Source organism: Oreochromis niloticus, linkage group LG7, assembly GCF_001858045.2.
Source record: "Oreochromis niloticus isolate F11D_XX linkage group LG7, O_niloticus_UMD_NMBU, whole genome shotgun sequence".
Lineage (NCBI taxonomy): Eukaryota > Metazoa > Chordata > Actinopteri > Cichliformes > Cichlidae > Oreochromis > Oreochromis niloticus.
The window spans coordinates 60081331-60098939 of NC_031972.2; the positions used below are offsets into that span (position 1 = coordinate 60081331).

The 17609-nt window shown below is 44.0% G+C and overlaps 1 protein-coding gene across 6 annotated transcripts in view; it reads left to right on the forward strand.

Moving 5' to 3' along the window:
* Window positions 1–16178, forward strand: part of dusp8a (dual specificity phosphatase 8a) — a 41961-nt gene extending 25783 nt beyond the window's left edge. For 5 of the 6 annotated variants that reach the window (XM_003447151.5, XM_005471044.4, XM_005471045.4 and 2 more), the window contains exons 4-7: window positions 11411–11577; window positions 11678–11837; window positions 12148–12271; window positions 12585–16178. In XM_003447151.5, the coding sequence (XP_003447199.1) occupies window positions 11411–11577; window positions 11678–11837; window positions 12148–12271; window positions 12585–13827 (1694 nt within the window). In that variant the 3' untranslated portion in view covers window positions 13828–16178. Of the gene's footprint in view, window positions 1–5656; window positions 6364–11410; window positions 11578–11677; window positions 11838–12147; window positions 12272–12584 lie in introns of those variants that run through there. The other variant, XM_005471046.4, reaches the window with a different exon arrangement.
* The last annotated feature ends 1431 nt before the right edge of the window (window positions 16179–17609 follow it).

The window sequence follows — 17609 nt, forward strand, 5'->3', positions numbered from 1 at the left end:
GGGAAGCTCAGAAATCCCACCAGCTTTACAAATGATTAAACAGCATGATGTAGGTGTTGGCACAGTGGTGCACGCAGAAACAGCTTGCCCAGTTCCTCCCATGGCATCACGTCATTCTCTTCCTATTGTTCTGCTGTAGCTGACGGAGTGATGTCACTGTCGCATTGTGGATGTGACACATTCACACATGCACACAGTTTCCAGGGCATGTAATGGCCGGAAAAGCTAACCTTGACCTCGGGTGTTGCAGTAGCCGCTGTCACCATGTCCTCTACACCCAAATCCAGTCTGCAGGTTACACCCTGCCTTGTGCCGGATGTCTGTCCAGGAGGGGAATTGATCGAAAGAATGACATATATGTTTTTGTTTGTTTTCTTTTCTTTTCTTTTTTCTTTTTGTTGAATTATAAGCTGATTTGTGTGTTACACTTCCATTTCTAATATGCCTCAGTATGGTCAAAGGAACCCTGGGAGTCACTATCACATTGATGAGATAATAGTAGTTTTTCTCTTAAAGAATATCACTTAATCTCAAAACACCACTCAGTGACAGGCACAGACAGGCACGGCATATAGTCTGCAGAGAGATGCCCTGGTACAGCCTGAGACTGTCTGAGTTAATTGTAAGACAGGTAGACAAGACGCTGAGCTAACAGAGGAGCAGATGGCGTGGCTTCCAGCTCTGTTGTGAGGACAGTGGATCTGTCAGTCTGCCTGCTGTGATGGTAGGAGCTAATTAACACTAAACTGATCTGAGACCTGCCTGTCTGTCTGCACGTAGCAGTGAAACAAGCCCATTAAAAGCAAACAGATCTGGTGTCAGCTCCTCTCTGTCACAGTATCGCCGTTATAAGACTGATACCACATGCGAGAGACAATGAGAGAGATGAGGGGTGTTATTCTATGCATTCCAGCTTAGGCCATTTGCATTTAGAATGAAATAGCCATCCGTTCTACTCAAGAGAACCCGTGTAGACAAACTCACCTCTGGGGAAATCAGAGCAGGGTGAAGTGTGCGCTCTTAATGCAAGCACACATTCGCGTTCTTCATGTTTTCATTAGTGTATAGTCATGGACATGCTTTCTGCACATATTCAGCCTGTTTTGCACACACACATACATTATTCATCCATATAAAACTGCAGAAACAGCTGTAAGCTGTCTCGCTGTATAAAGCTAAAGTTAACATTTATTTTATACGCACTCAAAGTGAATGCACAGGCTTTATATGCACGCAAGACACACATGCAGTGGCCAGCAACGATTCATATTGAAACTTAACAGTCCCCCTTTGTCTCCACATGCATACACAGACACACACACACCATTCAAAACCTCCAACTGGTATTTTTAAGTAGTTCATCTGGTTTATGAAAACCCGTCTGGTCCTGAAAGCCCCCTTTGGTGTGCTTGATAGCTTACCCTTTTTAGCTTCTCCCCGTTTTGTGTGTCTGTGTGTGTTTATACTTTGTGGAAATGCTTGAGTGAGTGTCTAAAAGTAAGTCTAAACTAATTTCTTGCCAGTGAGACAGATTTACTGGTGCAGTAGTCCCCAGGTTTTGAGCTTCTCCAGGGGCTTGGAGGGTAGGGGGGGGGGCTGCTGAATGAGTGCTATGAGCTAGCATCCCTCGAGGCTGTGGAGATAGAGATGAGACTGCCTCATGCCCAGCCTCACACATGACCAGGTGGTGCATCAGTGCACCCCTAATCTTGTGCTTCCTTCTCTCGATTGCATCTAAGAACCACCATCCACCACCTGCCCTTCCCTCCGATTCCCTGTTTTCACTTCCTCAACCCTTTTGATGTTATCATATGCAACAAAGACATAAAGCTTCTCACATATTTACACTTAGGTTTAACACTATTCTGTTCTTAAAAAGCTGAACAGAGAATCTCAGTAGTGTGTGCAGATTAATGGTGGTGCAATTATTGATGTTTGAAAAAGAGTCGAGATGAGCACACACACAATACCGGTGACATTTCTAATGTCCCCTGGCAATATGACAGCATCATTTCAGCTATCTCCCTATTGATTCAAACAGCCCCTCTTCCTCACCAGTACCCTCCCATTACTTAATCTCCCCCTCCTCTTCTCTTCTTCAGCACTTCCCCCACCCTCAATTGCTCCATTCCTCGATCCATCCTCCCCTCTTTCTCCCCTGGTGACTACCTCACCCCCCAGGCATGGCAGCTGTGTTCTCCTGTAGGCATTACATCACTGCAAGAGCATCCTTGTTACTGATCCCCTGACAACCAGGACTATCAACACATTTTCGCGCACACACACACACACACACACACACACACACACACACGCACGTGCAGTGATCATACACCTGTGCAAGAGTGCATAAACTTGTATTTACACACAGAGGCACAAATAACTATTTACTCTATTCCTATCCCCGGAGGACTATTCTCTCCTTTCTCTCACCTTTGCACCAGTCATCCTTCTCTCCCGCTCTCTCTCTCTCTCACACACACAGACATACACACACACACATGCATTAACTGACAGTCTTCATCAGCCTAACCTGCCCTATCCAGAGGATGACGTCTCTCTTTCCTGTGATATCCTGACAGATGATCCACGGTGTAGAGTGACGCTCCTGTTGCTGCCTGTCTCAGTGGAAAGAGGGGGGGGGGGGTGAGCTCTGACAAAATATATTAAAGAAAAATATTTGTATCAGCAAGTCAGTGCAAACAGAGTTTACGGGTATACGTGTGTCAGTTTATTTTTATTATGTTTTTTTTTTGATGAGCTGCTGGTGATAAATGTTTAAATTTGTGCTGGTGCAAAAACAAAAAGGCATATATTAAATTTATACTGAGTTATAAAAGAGAACAATATTGGAGTAGAGTTGACTCATTCAGTCCATTAAATAATTAGTCATTAATTATTAATATCAAATTATTCATAATTTAAGCTTAATACATTTTCAGTGCCTAGAATGTGTTTTAGTGCTTTTATCTTAACTTCAAAAAATTCAATATTTTAAAAGACATTTCAAAGAGTTTATTAAATAATTTTAAAGAAAGATTCAGAATATTAACTAATTTATCTTTATGTTCCTATTATGGCCACATAGGCCATCTAGTCTTTGTTATCTATGTGGTGAAAAGTAAAACTGTGTACTAGCAGTAATTACCTTTTGTTCAGTAATAAAGATTTGGTTTATTGTGCAAAACCGACCAATTTCACGGCAAAAGTTAAGTTAGTCATTTTTTTTAACTTAAGGGGAATAAACGTAGACTTTTATGCAACATTTAAAGGGGTTTAGAGTTCAGACTGAGCCCTGCACTATGCAGTATGTTTGCATTTATGATACATTTACAACATATAAGCACAGAACTACAAGCTCTATAATCCTCACAACTCTCTACAGTGGTCAGGTGCAAAGGTCGTGTTTCTCCTTTCAATCAACCCAACACCACCATCTCTCGTTGAGGCATTCCCAGTCAGTTCGGACATCCCAGGGCTCCTCGTCCTTTACCCACCTTCTCCGTTTCCTTCCCATACCGACTGCTCATTATCAGTTTTGGCTGGGCTCTGTGTATGTATGTGTGTGTAAACATGCGTCGCCCTAGTAACAAGCTCGGCACCATAAAAGTATGCTCTAAATCTAAGAGAGAATCTCAGCGGAGGGGGCGAGCAAAGTGACCATCCCACCTATTTCTGTAGCTGCGGGGCACACATGTGCAGTCAATAAAGAAGGCTCGGCTGTCATTTATAGCATCTTGGCTGTAATCCTCTAATTAACACATCTACTATTCTCAGCCTTGTTACCCTGCTGAGGACCAGAGGAGGAGGAGAGGACAGCATGGTATTTGCTTTAGGAACTCTGCGGCCATTAAAACATCAGCCAGCAGCTACTTTGTTTTGTTGCTGTCGGTTTCCACTGCTCAGAGTTTGCAGGTGTTAGAGCCTCGTGTGTTTCAAAGCTACTTTATGGCTTCGAGCCACACAGCCAGAACAACTAAGCCGAGGCGTGGATTCAAACTGAGGTGACGATCTGTGGGTTTAAAGCGTAGCGACCCCAGCTGACCACCATGGCATGCCACACCTGTTCAGATGCAAATCGGAGAACAGTGCATGAGTGTGTGTTAAAATGGTGATTGTGGGGTGACCTGTGTTTATTCATAGTTTGACACTCTCCCAAAACCAGTGTCTGCATTTTTCACAAAGCTCATCATTAGGCCCATTTCCTCTCGCGCCCTCTCTTGCAGTCGAACAGAGGATGACGTAAAGCTGTTCTCACCCATGTGTGATCATTCAGGGGTCTGCAGTGATGAGATGAGGTCAGTCAGCATGCAGCTGGCCCCCTAACTGGACATCTTGTATAAGCTTATTTGCCTTTTTTCTCTCTCTGTTTTTTTGGAGCAGTGCAGTGACTTTATGTCATTGAAGTCCATCTGACCTAGTTTGAATGTAATCAGTGCACCGTGAAGTCTCAGCATGGGACAGAAGAGATAGAAAGGACGGTCAACTGGCCTAAACACAGTTGTTTCCATACATCTATTATTTCCAGCCAAAGGTTGATTGGCATAAACGTGTGCTAAAAAGAAGAGAAAGCAAGTCTGAATATGCTCTGATTTATTGCAGAAACGCACAAACACAATAGCCTCATATTAATAACTCGATAAACAGCTGTACCTACATCGCAATTTGCTAACACTGAGTCTCTTCCAGTAGTTTTGTGAAGTTTTTTACTGCCTCGTTTCCATAACTGGACTTGTGGCCCACGTGTTTGTCATTCCATAGTAAAGTACCAGGAGTCTGTGGCCTGTCAAATGGATGGTGGCTGGCTGACCACGAGCTTGTTTGGTCTTTTCATCACCTCTAGTATTCCCTTCCTCTTTTGTCTGCTTTCATTTCTTTCTTTTTTCCATACTTCTGCTCTGCTTTTGCTTTCTTTCTTCTCGCTACCTTTACATCCTCCAGACAAAATTGCAGTGTCCAAACACAAACATGTTAGACATGAACCAGTGCAGGAAAAGTAGTGAAGTCACATACATTCCCTCACCTTGGGAGACAAATCAGCTGTCAGTGCACCGGCACAGCCTTAATTCCCTCTCCTGCAGTAAGCGTAATGTGCTAAGAGGATGCAGTACATTTAAGGCAATCAACCTAATGTAGGTATTTAGTTTCTACTCAGTAATAGATAGTGCTGCATAGCTGTAGGAGTCTGTAATTATTGTAGAAATGATATAATTATCATCAGGTAATCATCCCTGATGTCTCAAATGAATTAAATGAGAAAACAGGAAAACGGTTCATGTAAAAAAAAAAAAAATTCTGTTTGTTATGTATGACGGCATTTACAAAGAGAAGTAATGCCAGTCAGTGAAAGGCTCCCAAAAGCCAAGCATTATCTCTCTCCTCTCTTTCATTGAGAACAAAGACAGTTAAATCTATAACATAGCTGTTTGTTAACAGTTTGTTAGCTGTGTTTTAGCCTCCATCCTACCCTGATAGAGGCCTGTTTTGTAGCTAGGCCCCTGAGGTGGCCGCATATTTGCTGGGTGAGTAAGGAATGTGGTTACATGCCTTAGACATTAGCTATGACGGAGCTCTGGCTCCACAAGAGAGGGAGGTAGCAGAGGAGAACGAGGGAGGGGAGGTTGGGTAGAGTCTGAGCTCACGGCAAGTGAGCTCATTCACCCCCAGAGCTCGAGGAGAGAGTGCAGCTCCGTCATCCTCTTTGCAGAGACAGAGAGAGAAAGAGCAGGGAGGGAGGGAGAGGGAGGAGTGTAAGCCAGTGACTGAGCGAATGAGAGGAAAGGAGAGTGGAGCGGCACAACAATAGTGGGCTGCTCTTCTGGCTGTGGACTCACAGAGACAGAGAGAGCGCTCAGAGGAACACACAGACGCTCTGTAAACCAGCTGCAGGCAGATTACAACTGGCGTTTACATACAGGCGTTACTGGCTACTCACTTTTGTTTTTTCTCTGGCACTCTCTGTGGCCACCATTCTTCAGAAAACCACAGAATTACCAAATATTGACGCAGGAGAATTTTAGGAATTTTTGTGGTCATTGCATGGGATTTTGGCCATTTGTTGACTTGAGGAGCTTGTCCACAGACATTTTGGACTAGTTTTTGTTCTGCTGGGTCCGTTTGCTGAGGGTCACCGCCTGGACCAGCTGGAACAGCTAACTTGACTTGAGTGGAGTTTTGTGGACTTGGGGTTTTCAGTGGGCTCACCTTTGTCACTCTTCTAAGGAGAACAGAGTGCGTTCTGGGGGATGCCTCTGGATGTGGTGATTGCCCCAGCAGAGGACTGTTTTTGGCCAGACCTGCAGGACACAGACATGAGGCTGAAGATCAGGGTCCGCCGGATGAAGGAGGGGAGAGAGCTTCGAGGTGTGTATTCACCTGGAGGAGAAGGGATACGTGTGTCTGTGTGGGTGCAAAGTGATAAGATGCAACATGTTTGGATTGAAGGCCTGTGCGTTTGGCATACATGCAGAAGATGGAATGTGATTTATGATATGCATTGAGTTGCATGGCTATGAAATGCACGATTGCTGAATACATGCAGAAAAGGTGCAAACAAGGTGGAAAGCCACTGATAATAGTTTGTGCGCTGCAGTACAAAGACACAGTGGACTGTCAGGTATTTACCAGTTCAGGCTTTACCCGAACGAAACACAGCTGTGAAGTGAATTTTTAAGAGTTATTAGAGAGATGGGATTCTACATCAGGCTAAAAAAAGAATTTATTAGGCGTAGCAAGCCAGACCTGAGAGTTGCTGTCCCATCTTTTGTTTTTGGACTTAATTTGTTTAGAGGTATAGAATAGGAAGAAAGGGGATTAAGAAGATGACATCATGAAGATGAGAAGCAATGAAGAGGAAAAAGAGGAGAGAAAAAGAGCTCGTGGGGGGGCAGATGAGAGCTGTGACCCATGGTATGACATAGTGCTCATGCTCTCTCAGCCTGTGGTCATTGAGATGTAAAATTATCACAAAGGCGCTTTCTTTCTCTCTTTCTTTTCCTCTGCTCTTGGCTTTTCTTTCTCGCTCCTGCTCACTCGCTCTCTCTGCAGAATGGTGTCTTGTGGAGATTATGTTATCAATATGTGTGCAGTGTGCACTGCAGGTGTTTAACATAACACCTTTTCACACAGAGCAATGAGGCAATGCAGAGCAATGGAAAAATCCTTTTTATATGACAATACGGCATCGTGCACGTTACACAAAATATGTCTTAAGCTCGTCATTTGCTCAAATAATTTTGCTGGTTTTGTAGTTGAACCTTTTGGATAACAGATGTACGTCTATTTAGACGGTACACGCAGGGCATTTTAGAGCACCGGCTCAAAGCAGTTATCTGCACCTGTCACTCTTCACATGTGCACATGTGCATGTACAGCTTATCTCTACACAACCAGATTCTGCTGCTGTAAGTGTCAAATTCATGTACTCGGAGAAAGCTGGGATGGGTGGGGGATCACACATTTGCCATCAGCAGATGAAAATAGAATTATATGTGTCACAGGTACTGAGCACTTTAACACATCTCTGTGGAAATAGATTTGTCAATGCAGGCTAAATTATATGGTGGTTTATGGTCTTTTATTGCACTAACACAGTGCTGCTGAAACGGCAGTTGATCAAAGTGGAATATTCCTGCTATCTGTCCAGTAAGATAAAGAGCAATGAAGTTTAACCGTCAGCTAATGTGACGTAAATATCATGCACTCATTCCCAGCCATCATAAAGCTGATGCTGTGCATGAAAGCGATGACCTCATCTTACTATCTCATCCATGTTCTGTCAGTCTACACATTTCTGTCACAAAAACCCACAAGCGCACACACTTTCATTGCATCGTCAGGCCCCAGCACAGCCTTTGTGGAGCTGAAGTGGGACATGTGTGCAATGATGTCATGTTAGGAGGGCGAGGCGGGGAGGGGAACGGGTACATTGAGATGCTAATGTCCCCTCATAGTGGAGGGGACAGCTGGAGGGGCACAGAGGATGGCGTCATGTCTCCCCTGATATCAGCCAAAGAGAAAAATGATGAAGGGGGAGTGGGGTAGTCGTTCAATGCCCCCCCACCCCCTGGGCCTGAAAGCTTGTCTGTGTGCATGAACACGTCTGCTTTGTGTATTGCCCCCCCTCTCCATTAACAGACAAGTAAAAGAGTAAAACGGAGACTGAAGCACACACACACACACACACACACACAGACAGAAAGGGGGTGAGCTTGTGTTGGCAAGGAAGTCAATTGTACCAACAGCAGTGATGTAATAGCAGAGATCCCATTAAACCATAACTTCTAGGCAGGTGTTTTGTGTGCCTCTGTTCATTCGGCCAGCATCGCCGCTGATTCCACCCTCCATTCATCTTTTAGTTTTCTGCAGCAGCACAGCTCTGAAGAGTCTGAATTTGATCTGCTTAACATACACACTTTTCACGTTAGCGAAACAGTAACCCGTGCCTTCATACTGAAAGCTGGGTATTAATTTAGATGTGGGAAATGACTGATGAGGAGAGGGACTGCTGCTCGCTGCCGGCAAACAAAGAAAGGCCTGAGTGCTCGCCTCTGACGGAGCAAGAGAGAGGAAAATAAGCAGTTGCTTAAATGATGAAGTGGGCAGAGAAAAACGGAAAAAGGAAGTCACCACTGCTGAGAGCTGCCGATGGCGACACAGTGCCCTCTTTCCCGGTTGTGGGTTTTCCTACTCCCCAAACTGCTTTTTTTTTCTTTTTTTCTTTTCTTTTCTTCTTTTAAAGAGTATGTTCAGAATTTAGTCACATCCTGCCAGAGTATGTTTTCATGATTTCAGTGTTTGAACAATAATGTGAGAAGCTCTGGTCTTTATTCCACAAAAACAAAACAGTAGGTTTAGGTTGGTATGTCTGTGGGAAATTGAACTCGTGAGTTTAATGTAGGGTGTCAGTTTCTGCTGTTTATCATGAAGGTGAACTCATCTCTCCCATTTGACTTTCTGATGTCATCTTCACAGACAGCTGGGCTGGTGTGTGTCACAGGGTATTTTCAGTGACCTCAGTGTGAGTGTACAGTATGTTTATATGTGTGCTTAGATAGGAATGAACGGATGTGTCATCCTTTTCTAATGGAGAATGTGAGGCCACATCTTTTAGGTTTTTTGGTGTATGTGTGCATAAATCAGTGTGCTCATATGCCCTTGTTTCTTAACAGTATTTGGAGCAGGGTGGTGTCGGTGAGGGGAAGCAAATTGTCATCAACAGCACTGCTTTTCCTTGTTGTCTTGGCAACCCTAAGTAGAGCAAGGTCAGGTGACGAGGTGACAGTAACACGCTATCTCCTGTGTGACTAATGTCCATTAGCACCAACCGTGTAAAGCTTTGACTACAAGGAAGGTGTTTGTAATTGTGTTGACGTAATGTCGCTGTAATGGCACTCGAAAAGCCAGAAGGCACACTCAGTCCTGCTTTCTTATCTCTAACTTCAGTCACCCTTCATGCCAGTAACCCCTTACTCACTCACAGGCAAACTGTAGTTGGCCCAACTTTGTGCTTTTTTTGTGTTTATTTAACACGAGATTAGGCGTGCTACATTAGTCGGGACTAGAATTATCAGTTCAATCAATTCAGAATATTTCTGTTCGTGTGTTCATTTCCCTGCACACCCACACACACACATAAACACGCGGTCTCCTCTGTGGAATGTCCTGTCTTCAGTCCTTCTAACAACTCTTCAACAATGTAAGCACATACAAAAGGAAATGCTTGCTGTGTGATGTAGCTATTCCTGTTGATCCGACTGTCTCCAGGAACATACCACTCCCTCACGCAGATGCAGTATATGCTATATGTAGTGCAATTTTTTTTTTTCCACACCAGCAGCCTGGGAACTAGGAAACCAGGAAAGAAACTCTTCAGAGATCCCTTCCTCCCTCTGTTTTATCAATTATCAGTGCTGTAGCACTGCCCGTAGGCTCGCTGCAGGGAGAGAAGCTATGGAGAAACAGTCTAGTGTGAACGCCACACTCTGTCTGTTTAGTCTACATTGTATAGGCCAAGAAAAGGTTTGATCATAGAGTTGTTGCCGTAATGGCAGCAATTCCTCGGCCTCCTCTTGAAAGTTGTGCGATTGCTCCTTCTGCATCAAATGCCTCTCTACACTCCACCACCCATGTGGACTGTTGATGTCATCGCTCCGCTGGTTGCCATTAATAGCTGGAAACAGACAGGCCTTCTTCACTTTGCTCTTAAAGGAACATTGCACCCAGAATAGCACTAGGTCATCGGGATGCACCCAGCCTACTCACTGCTCAGAAGCTGTGCTGTTGTGAAATAGCACCACATACCAAAAGCTGCTATCTTCTGTGGATTTACACAACCTTTTTGTGCAGCTCTCCTGTTTGTTGGGTACATGCACATGAAACTGTGTGCTCCACATGTGTGCGTCTGTTTGTTTGCCAGTTGTTGTTACTCGAGTAGGGCAGCTGGGTGTGTGTTACAGGGGAAAGCAGCGTCCTGCTTGCACTGTGCTGTGTGTGCTACTTTGGGATAGTGATGTCATGTCTCACTCACTCTCACTAAGTGAATGTGTATGTATGTGTGTGTGTGTTTAGGTGTGTGCATGCACTGCATCCAGGATTGGGTCAGGGAAGGCTGAACCTAGATTAGGCTCTAATCGTCTTTCTGGGACTCAAGGTTTCCTTGAAGCACTCCCTCTCTTCTCCACTCTCCTCAGCGAGGTCAGCACCCAAAGAAGACCCCTGCCTCTTTTCCTTGTCCCCCTCCCTGTAGCTGTACAACTGCAGTACTGCAGACTATTAATGAGTATGGGTACTTGTGTGTGTGTGTAAATTGAGTGGAGAGTGTGTTAATGTCAGTGAGAGTGAATACTGGGCATATATTGACCGCAACAGTATGAGATCATTTCTTCAGATCATATCTTCTTCGTCCTCTGTCGTGCGTGTGTGGGTGTGTGTTTGACCATGCGTGTGTGTGTGTGCTTTTCAGCTGTCAGTGGAGATGTTACTGGGCCTCTGTCCTGGCCCTGCACCTGTGGCCTCTCTCATTCCCTCAGCCTGACGCAATCCTCTGCTACAGGACATGAGCTCATGCAGGAAACGGAGCCACACACACGCACGCATACACATATGCCAAAAGTGGAGCCGCCTGCCTCTTAAAGGGCCAGACGCGCATTCCTGGCCGCCCAGCAGTTAACCTAGCTCACTCACAGAAGCACAGAGAGCCCCTTTTTTTCCAGCTCCTGCTGCTCTAAAGGGACCCAGACATTGTAGCCCAGATTCAGCTTTTAAAGACTACTGAGCATCTGCTAATGATGGTGCGGTGTTCCTGATGGAAGTCTTTGCAGAGTTCCCAGTGTGTCTATGTTTGTGTGTGTCTAAATGGAAAACCATTCATATGCCTAACCGCTTCTCTCCATCTCTTCTTTCCCTGCAGGAGGCTTTGCAGCTTTTTCCTCCTGTTTCCCCGGCCTGTGTGAAGGGAAGCCTGCCACTGCTCTACCTATGAGCTTGTCCCAGCCCTGCTTGCCTGTAGCTAACGTAGGGCCTACTCGCATCCTGCCTCACCTCTATTTGGGATCACAAAAAGACGTCCTCAATAAGGTATCATTTATTTTGGATATTTTGCCAGTAAAGAATGTCTGACTTGCTCTTACTCGCAATAAAGCATGATGCTAAACCACATACATGTCCCTCTCTGCAGGATCTGATGGCTCAGAATGGTATCACCTATGTGCTGAATGCCAGCAACACCTGCCCCAAGCCAGACTTTATCAGCGAAAGCCATTTCATGCGCATCCCAGTAAATGACAACTACTGTGAGAAATTACTTCCATGGCTGGACAAAACGAACGAATTCATAGGTAAGGCCGTGTTCTGTGTTTTGTGTTTGGCCTGAAGGACATGTGGAGATGAGGAAGTGAATTAATCTCAAATTATGCATCAAAGGATGCAGTGATATTCTGTTATTAACCATGCACATGTACTATAGATAAATTGTCTGCTTAGATGAACTCTTGTACTCTTTCAGGATGTCTCAGTTTTTATTCAGTAGACACTGATTGTCTCCTGAGACGTCCCACTAAAAAGGAGACCTGTCAGTGATATGCAGTGTTGCATGTATTTTCATATAGTTCTATATATTCATACTTATTTGTTTCCAACTCTCAACAGACAAAGCTAAGGTATCAAACTGCAGAGTCATTGTGCACTGCCTGGCTGGAATCTCACGTTCAGCAACCATCGCCATAGCATACATCATGAAGACAATGGGCCTATCGTCAGATGATGCCTACAGGTACACCTGCGCTTCCCATCCATTAAGAGCTGAGCTAAGGTGTCAATACCAGTAGAAAGACATCTCACTGTTGTCAGGTGGAATCTAATTCTTAGATCCCTGCCAGCAAGCATAGTTTATACAAAAGGCTTAGCTTTGCCCTGTCAGGACAAGTCTGGCACACTATTATGTATTGTGAATCAGTAAAAGGGCTCACACCCTTTATATAGGCCCTTTATTTAATCTTAGGAATTCAGATGGGATTTCTTATAAAACCATTACCACACTTCAGAACACAATTGCTTAGTTGTGACCTATTTTTTTCTGCTGACAGATTCGTAAAGGACAGAAGACCGTCCATATCCCCCAACTTTAACTTCCTGGGTCAGTTGCTGGAGTTTGAGAAGGGCCTGCGATTACTCCAAGCTTTAACCTCCGATGACAAGAAATCTGAAAACAACACTAAGCAGAATTCAGAGGTTAACGGAGTCATCACAGGTTTCGAGATGAATGGTCATCACAGCAACTGTGACTCATCCGCCACAGAGCCACACATCCCACCAGAACCCAAGCTGCCGTCACCCTCCTCTCTCCAGCAAGGCTTCAATGGCCTGCACCTCTCTGCAGAGAGGATCATGGACACTAATCGACTCAAACGCTCCTTCTCCCTAGACATTAAGTCTGTCTATTCCCCTAACAGTCCCCACTGCCCCAACCTGGCACCCACACACTCTGAAGACGTCCCCAAGCTGTGCAAGCTTGACAGCCCAGGAAGAGGGATCTCCAATGGTGTCTGTTCTCAGTCTCCCGTCCTTGACAGCCCCAGCTCCTCTGATTCACCATTCCCCTCACCGGGCAGTGGGGGCAGCATAGGAGGCTTGGGATTCAGTGGAAGTGAAGGAGTCCATCGTTCTGGTTCTTCCTCATCCAGACCCAGAAGAAAAACCAAACAAAACTGCAGCAGTTCGCCGATCCACTCCCAACCACGCCAGCCTCCGCAGTCCCTCAACTTGCTGCTGGACCACAAGAGCCCTAGCCTGGAAGAAAACATAAAGGGCTCCCTGCTCCTCTCATTACCTTCCCTGCCCACTGTGGGTTCTGGGGCTATGTGGACCAAACACAGAGACACTGTCCAAGCCACAACCCCCGTCACTCCAGTCACCCCGACTGCAGATGCTCCCTGGCACTTTGGAGCAGAGGAAGGTGGTCAGGGAGAGATGGAGCTGGGAGCAGGAGAGGTGGGGGGACAGGAGTCGTCGGTGAGGTTCGGTAGCAGCTCGGCGTATGTGGCATTTGGGTGTAGCGAAGGTGTGCGGTTACGAGACAAATCCCAGAGGGAGAAGCCGTCAGCACCACAGACGCAGCGAGACCTCCGAGACTCTTCGTCGTCTTCAGCAGTGACAATGTCCACCAGCTCGAGTAACAGTGGGGCTGCATCTGAAAAGCAGTTCAAGCGGCGCAGCTGTCAGATGGAGTTTGAGGAGGGCATCTCTGAGACAAGGTCCAGGGAAGAACTGGGGAAAATCGGGAAGCAGTCAAGCTTCTCTGGGAGCATGGAGATCATAGAGGTATCCTGACAGATAATGAACATCATCAGAGCTGCCCCGTGGGGGCAAAAATGGACCTAGTTAGAGGGAGCGCAGGAAGAGGACTTCAAGGTGGAGCCGAGGAGTTGTTATTGGATTTTTTTTAAGCTCCCCTTACAGACAGTGTTAAAGACTCTAGTTGAGAGAAGGACAAATGCAAGCTGAGCGTTAATGTGAAAAGGTTAGCATTCGCACCTGGACAGACAGAGCCTCAGATGTGGTGCTTAGCAGACCATAACCATCCTGAACTCTTGTACAAAAATGAAGAAAAATCTTGGGGGGGAGGGAGGTAAAGAGGACAAATCTAGGTACTGAACTCTTTATGTTTATGAGCTCTGTCCCAGACAAAATGAAACAACCCAGGGCAAATGTTGCATCCTTAATATATAGAAATCTTCCCTTATTTTGACAGAGTTGAGACACAAACTGCTTGCCTGTGGTCAAACGTAGCGTGTTTCAGTGGGTGTATAGCTTGTGATTTGAACCAAGCCCGATGTTCTCTCTCCCGACGCTTCACCCCGGTTTCGATAAGCCTCATAAGCTCGCACGGCTCCGTTTGTCCCCCTTCCCAGTGGCTCTGCCTACTACAGGGAAAACAATAAAGGACTCCTTAACAGCACCATATCCTCACATCGCCACAGCACAAGGCAGAGAGATCCAAAGGACTTAATATTAAGGCGGTACTGCACCCTGACAATGAAGGATCCTCTGCATTTTGTTGATGAAAAGACTAATTGAAGAATGGGCAGTGTTTCCCCCTCCTAAAGCACAGTGCGCCTTTCCTGACTTTGTTCCCTTGTTTCCAGTGTTAACAGCGTGATGGGACTGAGGTTTCAGGATGCTGATGAGGGTATGCGTTAATAACCCCTCAGCTCGCTATTAGACCCCCTCCGAGCCTCCTCCCACTCCTTTCAGTCACCACCTATGGTCGCCGCTGAGCATGCACCTGAGAGGCTGACTACAGACAGACGAATACTATATATACAATATGAATATATATAGCAATTTTAATGGACTTCTGTTCAGTTATAGTTTTAATTTATTGTATTGGTTCATTCTGGTAATGAGAAATAATATAATGTTTTGTGGATTTATTTCTTTTTTCTTTTGTTGAATTATAATTATTATTATTATTTGCTGTATGGTATTTATGAACACACACTCAAACGAATACACACATTCAACAAATTCAAGCAAAGCAATATGTGATGTTCCTTCTTTGGGGAGAGTGATGTATGATCCTGAGATGCACTTTTCTGCTTTTCTGGTAACAATTAGTCAAATTATCTTTCACATCCTTGCAACATGATACTCCTAAAGCCAAGTTTTGCCTCTTTTTTTGTACCTAGAAGATGACACACACTCCCCTCTAATATCTTTTAAGGACAGCACCGCTGTTCTCGCTCATCTGCAGCGTGAACTCGTTGATTTCAATTGAGGGCTTAAGCGTTACCTAAAAAGACTGTTTTGTTTGCCTGTGTGAAGAGGGAGACAGAGTAGCCATGCAATCTCTGATCACTCACACACAGTGAAACATCCTCTGCCAGTTTCATGAGGGCTTGCATAACAACAGCTTTATGCAAACAGACGCATCTTTCACAAGTTTGAGATTTAAAGGCTGAGCGTCCTCCCTGAGCCAGCACATGTTTATCAGTCATCATCACAGTGCATCCACCAAAGCTGAAACCAACACACACACACACGCATACACACCTCATACTGTATGCCCTTATACTCACACATGTAAAGCCTAGCTCCCCTCCCTTCTACACACACACACACACACCCTTTTTTTCATTCTCAGGGGATCTTTCAGTGAGCCAAGCCCGACACAGGGTACACAGCTGCTGGTACATCAGCACAATGCATGTCCGTAAAGCTCCTTAGCTTTTCTTTCTGTCTGTTTTTCGTTTTCTTATTTCTTATTTTCCAAAGCTTTGAATAAAAACACCAGTAACAAAATGGAAAGAAAAAAAAAGTGAGGATCTTCGTATCCTGAGGTGAAAGACATGAATGCTCTCCTGGTGCGAGATGGTTATTTATTTATGATGTAAATGTGTTTATTTTTCCTTTGACCCTTGATTAGCTTTACTCTTTGGCGATCTCTGACTTTTGACCTTATGCTGCTGCAACTACAGTAAGTTCAGATAGATTCCTATGTTTCCCCCGGGGCTCAAGCAACCTTTCTTTTCCTCACCTCCCTCCTTATATTTTTAAAAAACTGTTGTTAGAATTATTTATGACATGTAACAAGGATGATGCAGGCTGTCCCATTTGCTAAAATTATTATTATTGTTATTATTATTATTATTATTATTACTATGTTGTTGTGTAAATAGCAACGCATCTAAGAACACTGATGAATTTCGATGAGTTTTTAAAAGAAAATCCTGATACCTTAGGCTGCTTGATGCAAAAATACCTCAGGTTCTACTGAAAGGCTTTTCCTTCCCCTGTTCATGTTTTTGTGAAAATGAGACAAAAATACAGAAATGACAAAATACAAACTCCTCTCTGCTTCTTCTTCTTCTTTGTGTGTTTACATTGGGTGCGATCAGGGCTGGGGAGGGAATTCCGCCAACAGATTAACAACACATTACGACATCCAGAGATGCAGAGGCTCAGTATTGATTTTCTGTTTAACAAACTCGTCTCTGACCACACAACAGGGCTTCATTGATTTTTTTTTTTTTTTTTCTTCCTCTTGCTCTCCGGCAGTGTCAGTGGCACATGGTTGCATATGCTGGTAGGGTTGTGAATTGTTAAATGCAAAGACTAATTTGAAGAGAACAAGAGAGAAGATACATGTCTTAATAAGAATTAAGCAACATTTCAGGTCCCTACTTTCAAAAAAGAAGACGAGTATATTACAGTGAATGAAAGTAGGGGTGTCATTAGATGGCTTTCTGGCATTGTTTTTTTATATTCTAGAAAACTATTTGAGCTAGGTCTTTCAACTTTTTTAGAGTAAATATGTGGTACTGTTGCTATATAAATGTTCACTCTCACAATGTAGCTCAAGATAACTTAGAAGGAAGGATGTCTGAAGTCCCTAAAGTATTTGGATGTCCGATCTCTGACAGCAGATTTAGCAGCTTGTACTAATCGCAGTTTAGTACGGAGGGGACGGATTATTTTATTTACAGCTTGTCATATACAAAACACCTTCTTTTAATGAGTCCAACTAAGGGTAATGGATTTACAGATAGTAAAGCTCAAACGTAGGACAACAATCCAAAACAACAACCAAAACATCAATGCAGTCGCAGGTAAAACAAAAGTTGACAAATCCAAATAACTTTGGATTTTTAATAAAGGCAAATTTCCATTTATGTAAAATAACCTAAATTTGTTATCGTGTTCGCTTACATTTTTCATGCATGATTTTTTTACATAGTCATATTTACAGTTCTTCGCAAATTTATTATATCACTTGTCATTAAAAAAAAATCACGTTCTAGATTGAAAGTAAATATCTGTAATTTTCCAAGTAAATTAAGAATAAAAATATGCTTTTATTTTTTTTTTAAAAAGGCTATTATTATTGTAACTATTAAACAGTAATTATATTTTAGAAATTTGAATATCACTTCGATTAAAGAGCATCCACATATGGGTGGATTATTAGTTACAGAAACATTTAAAAAATGAATTTGTTAATTACCAATACTGTTAATTTAGGGCAGCTGCAGCATAAACCTTACATTGGGTGGTGGTCTAATAAATTTGTTAACCACTGGTTGTACAGTATACTTTATGCACCCTCACAGCCC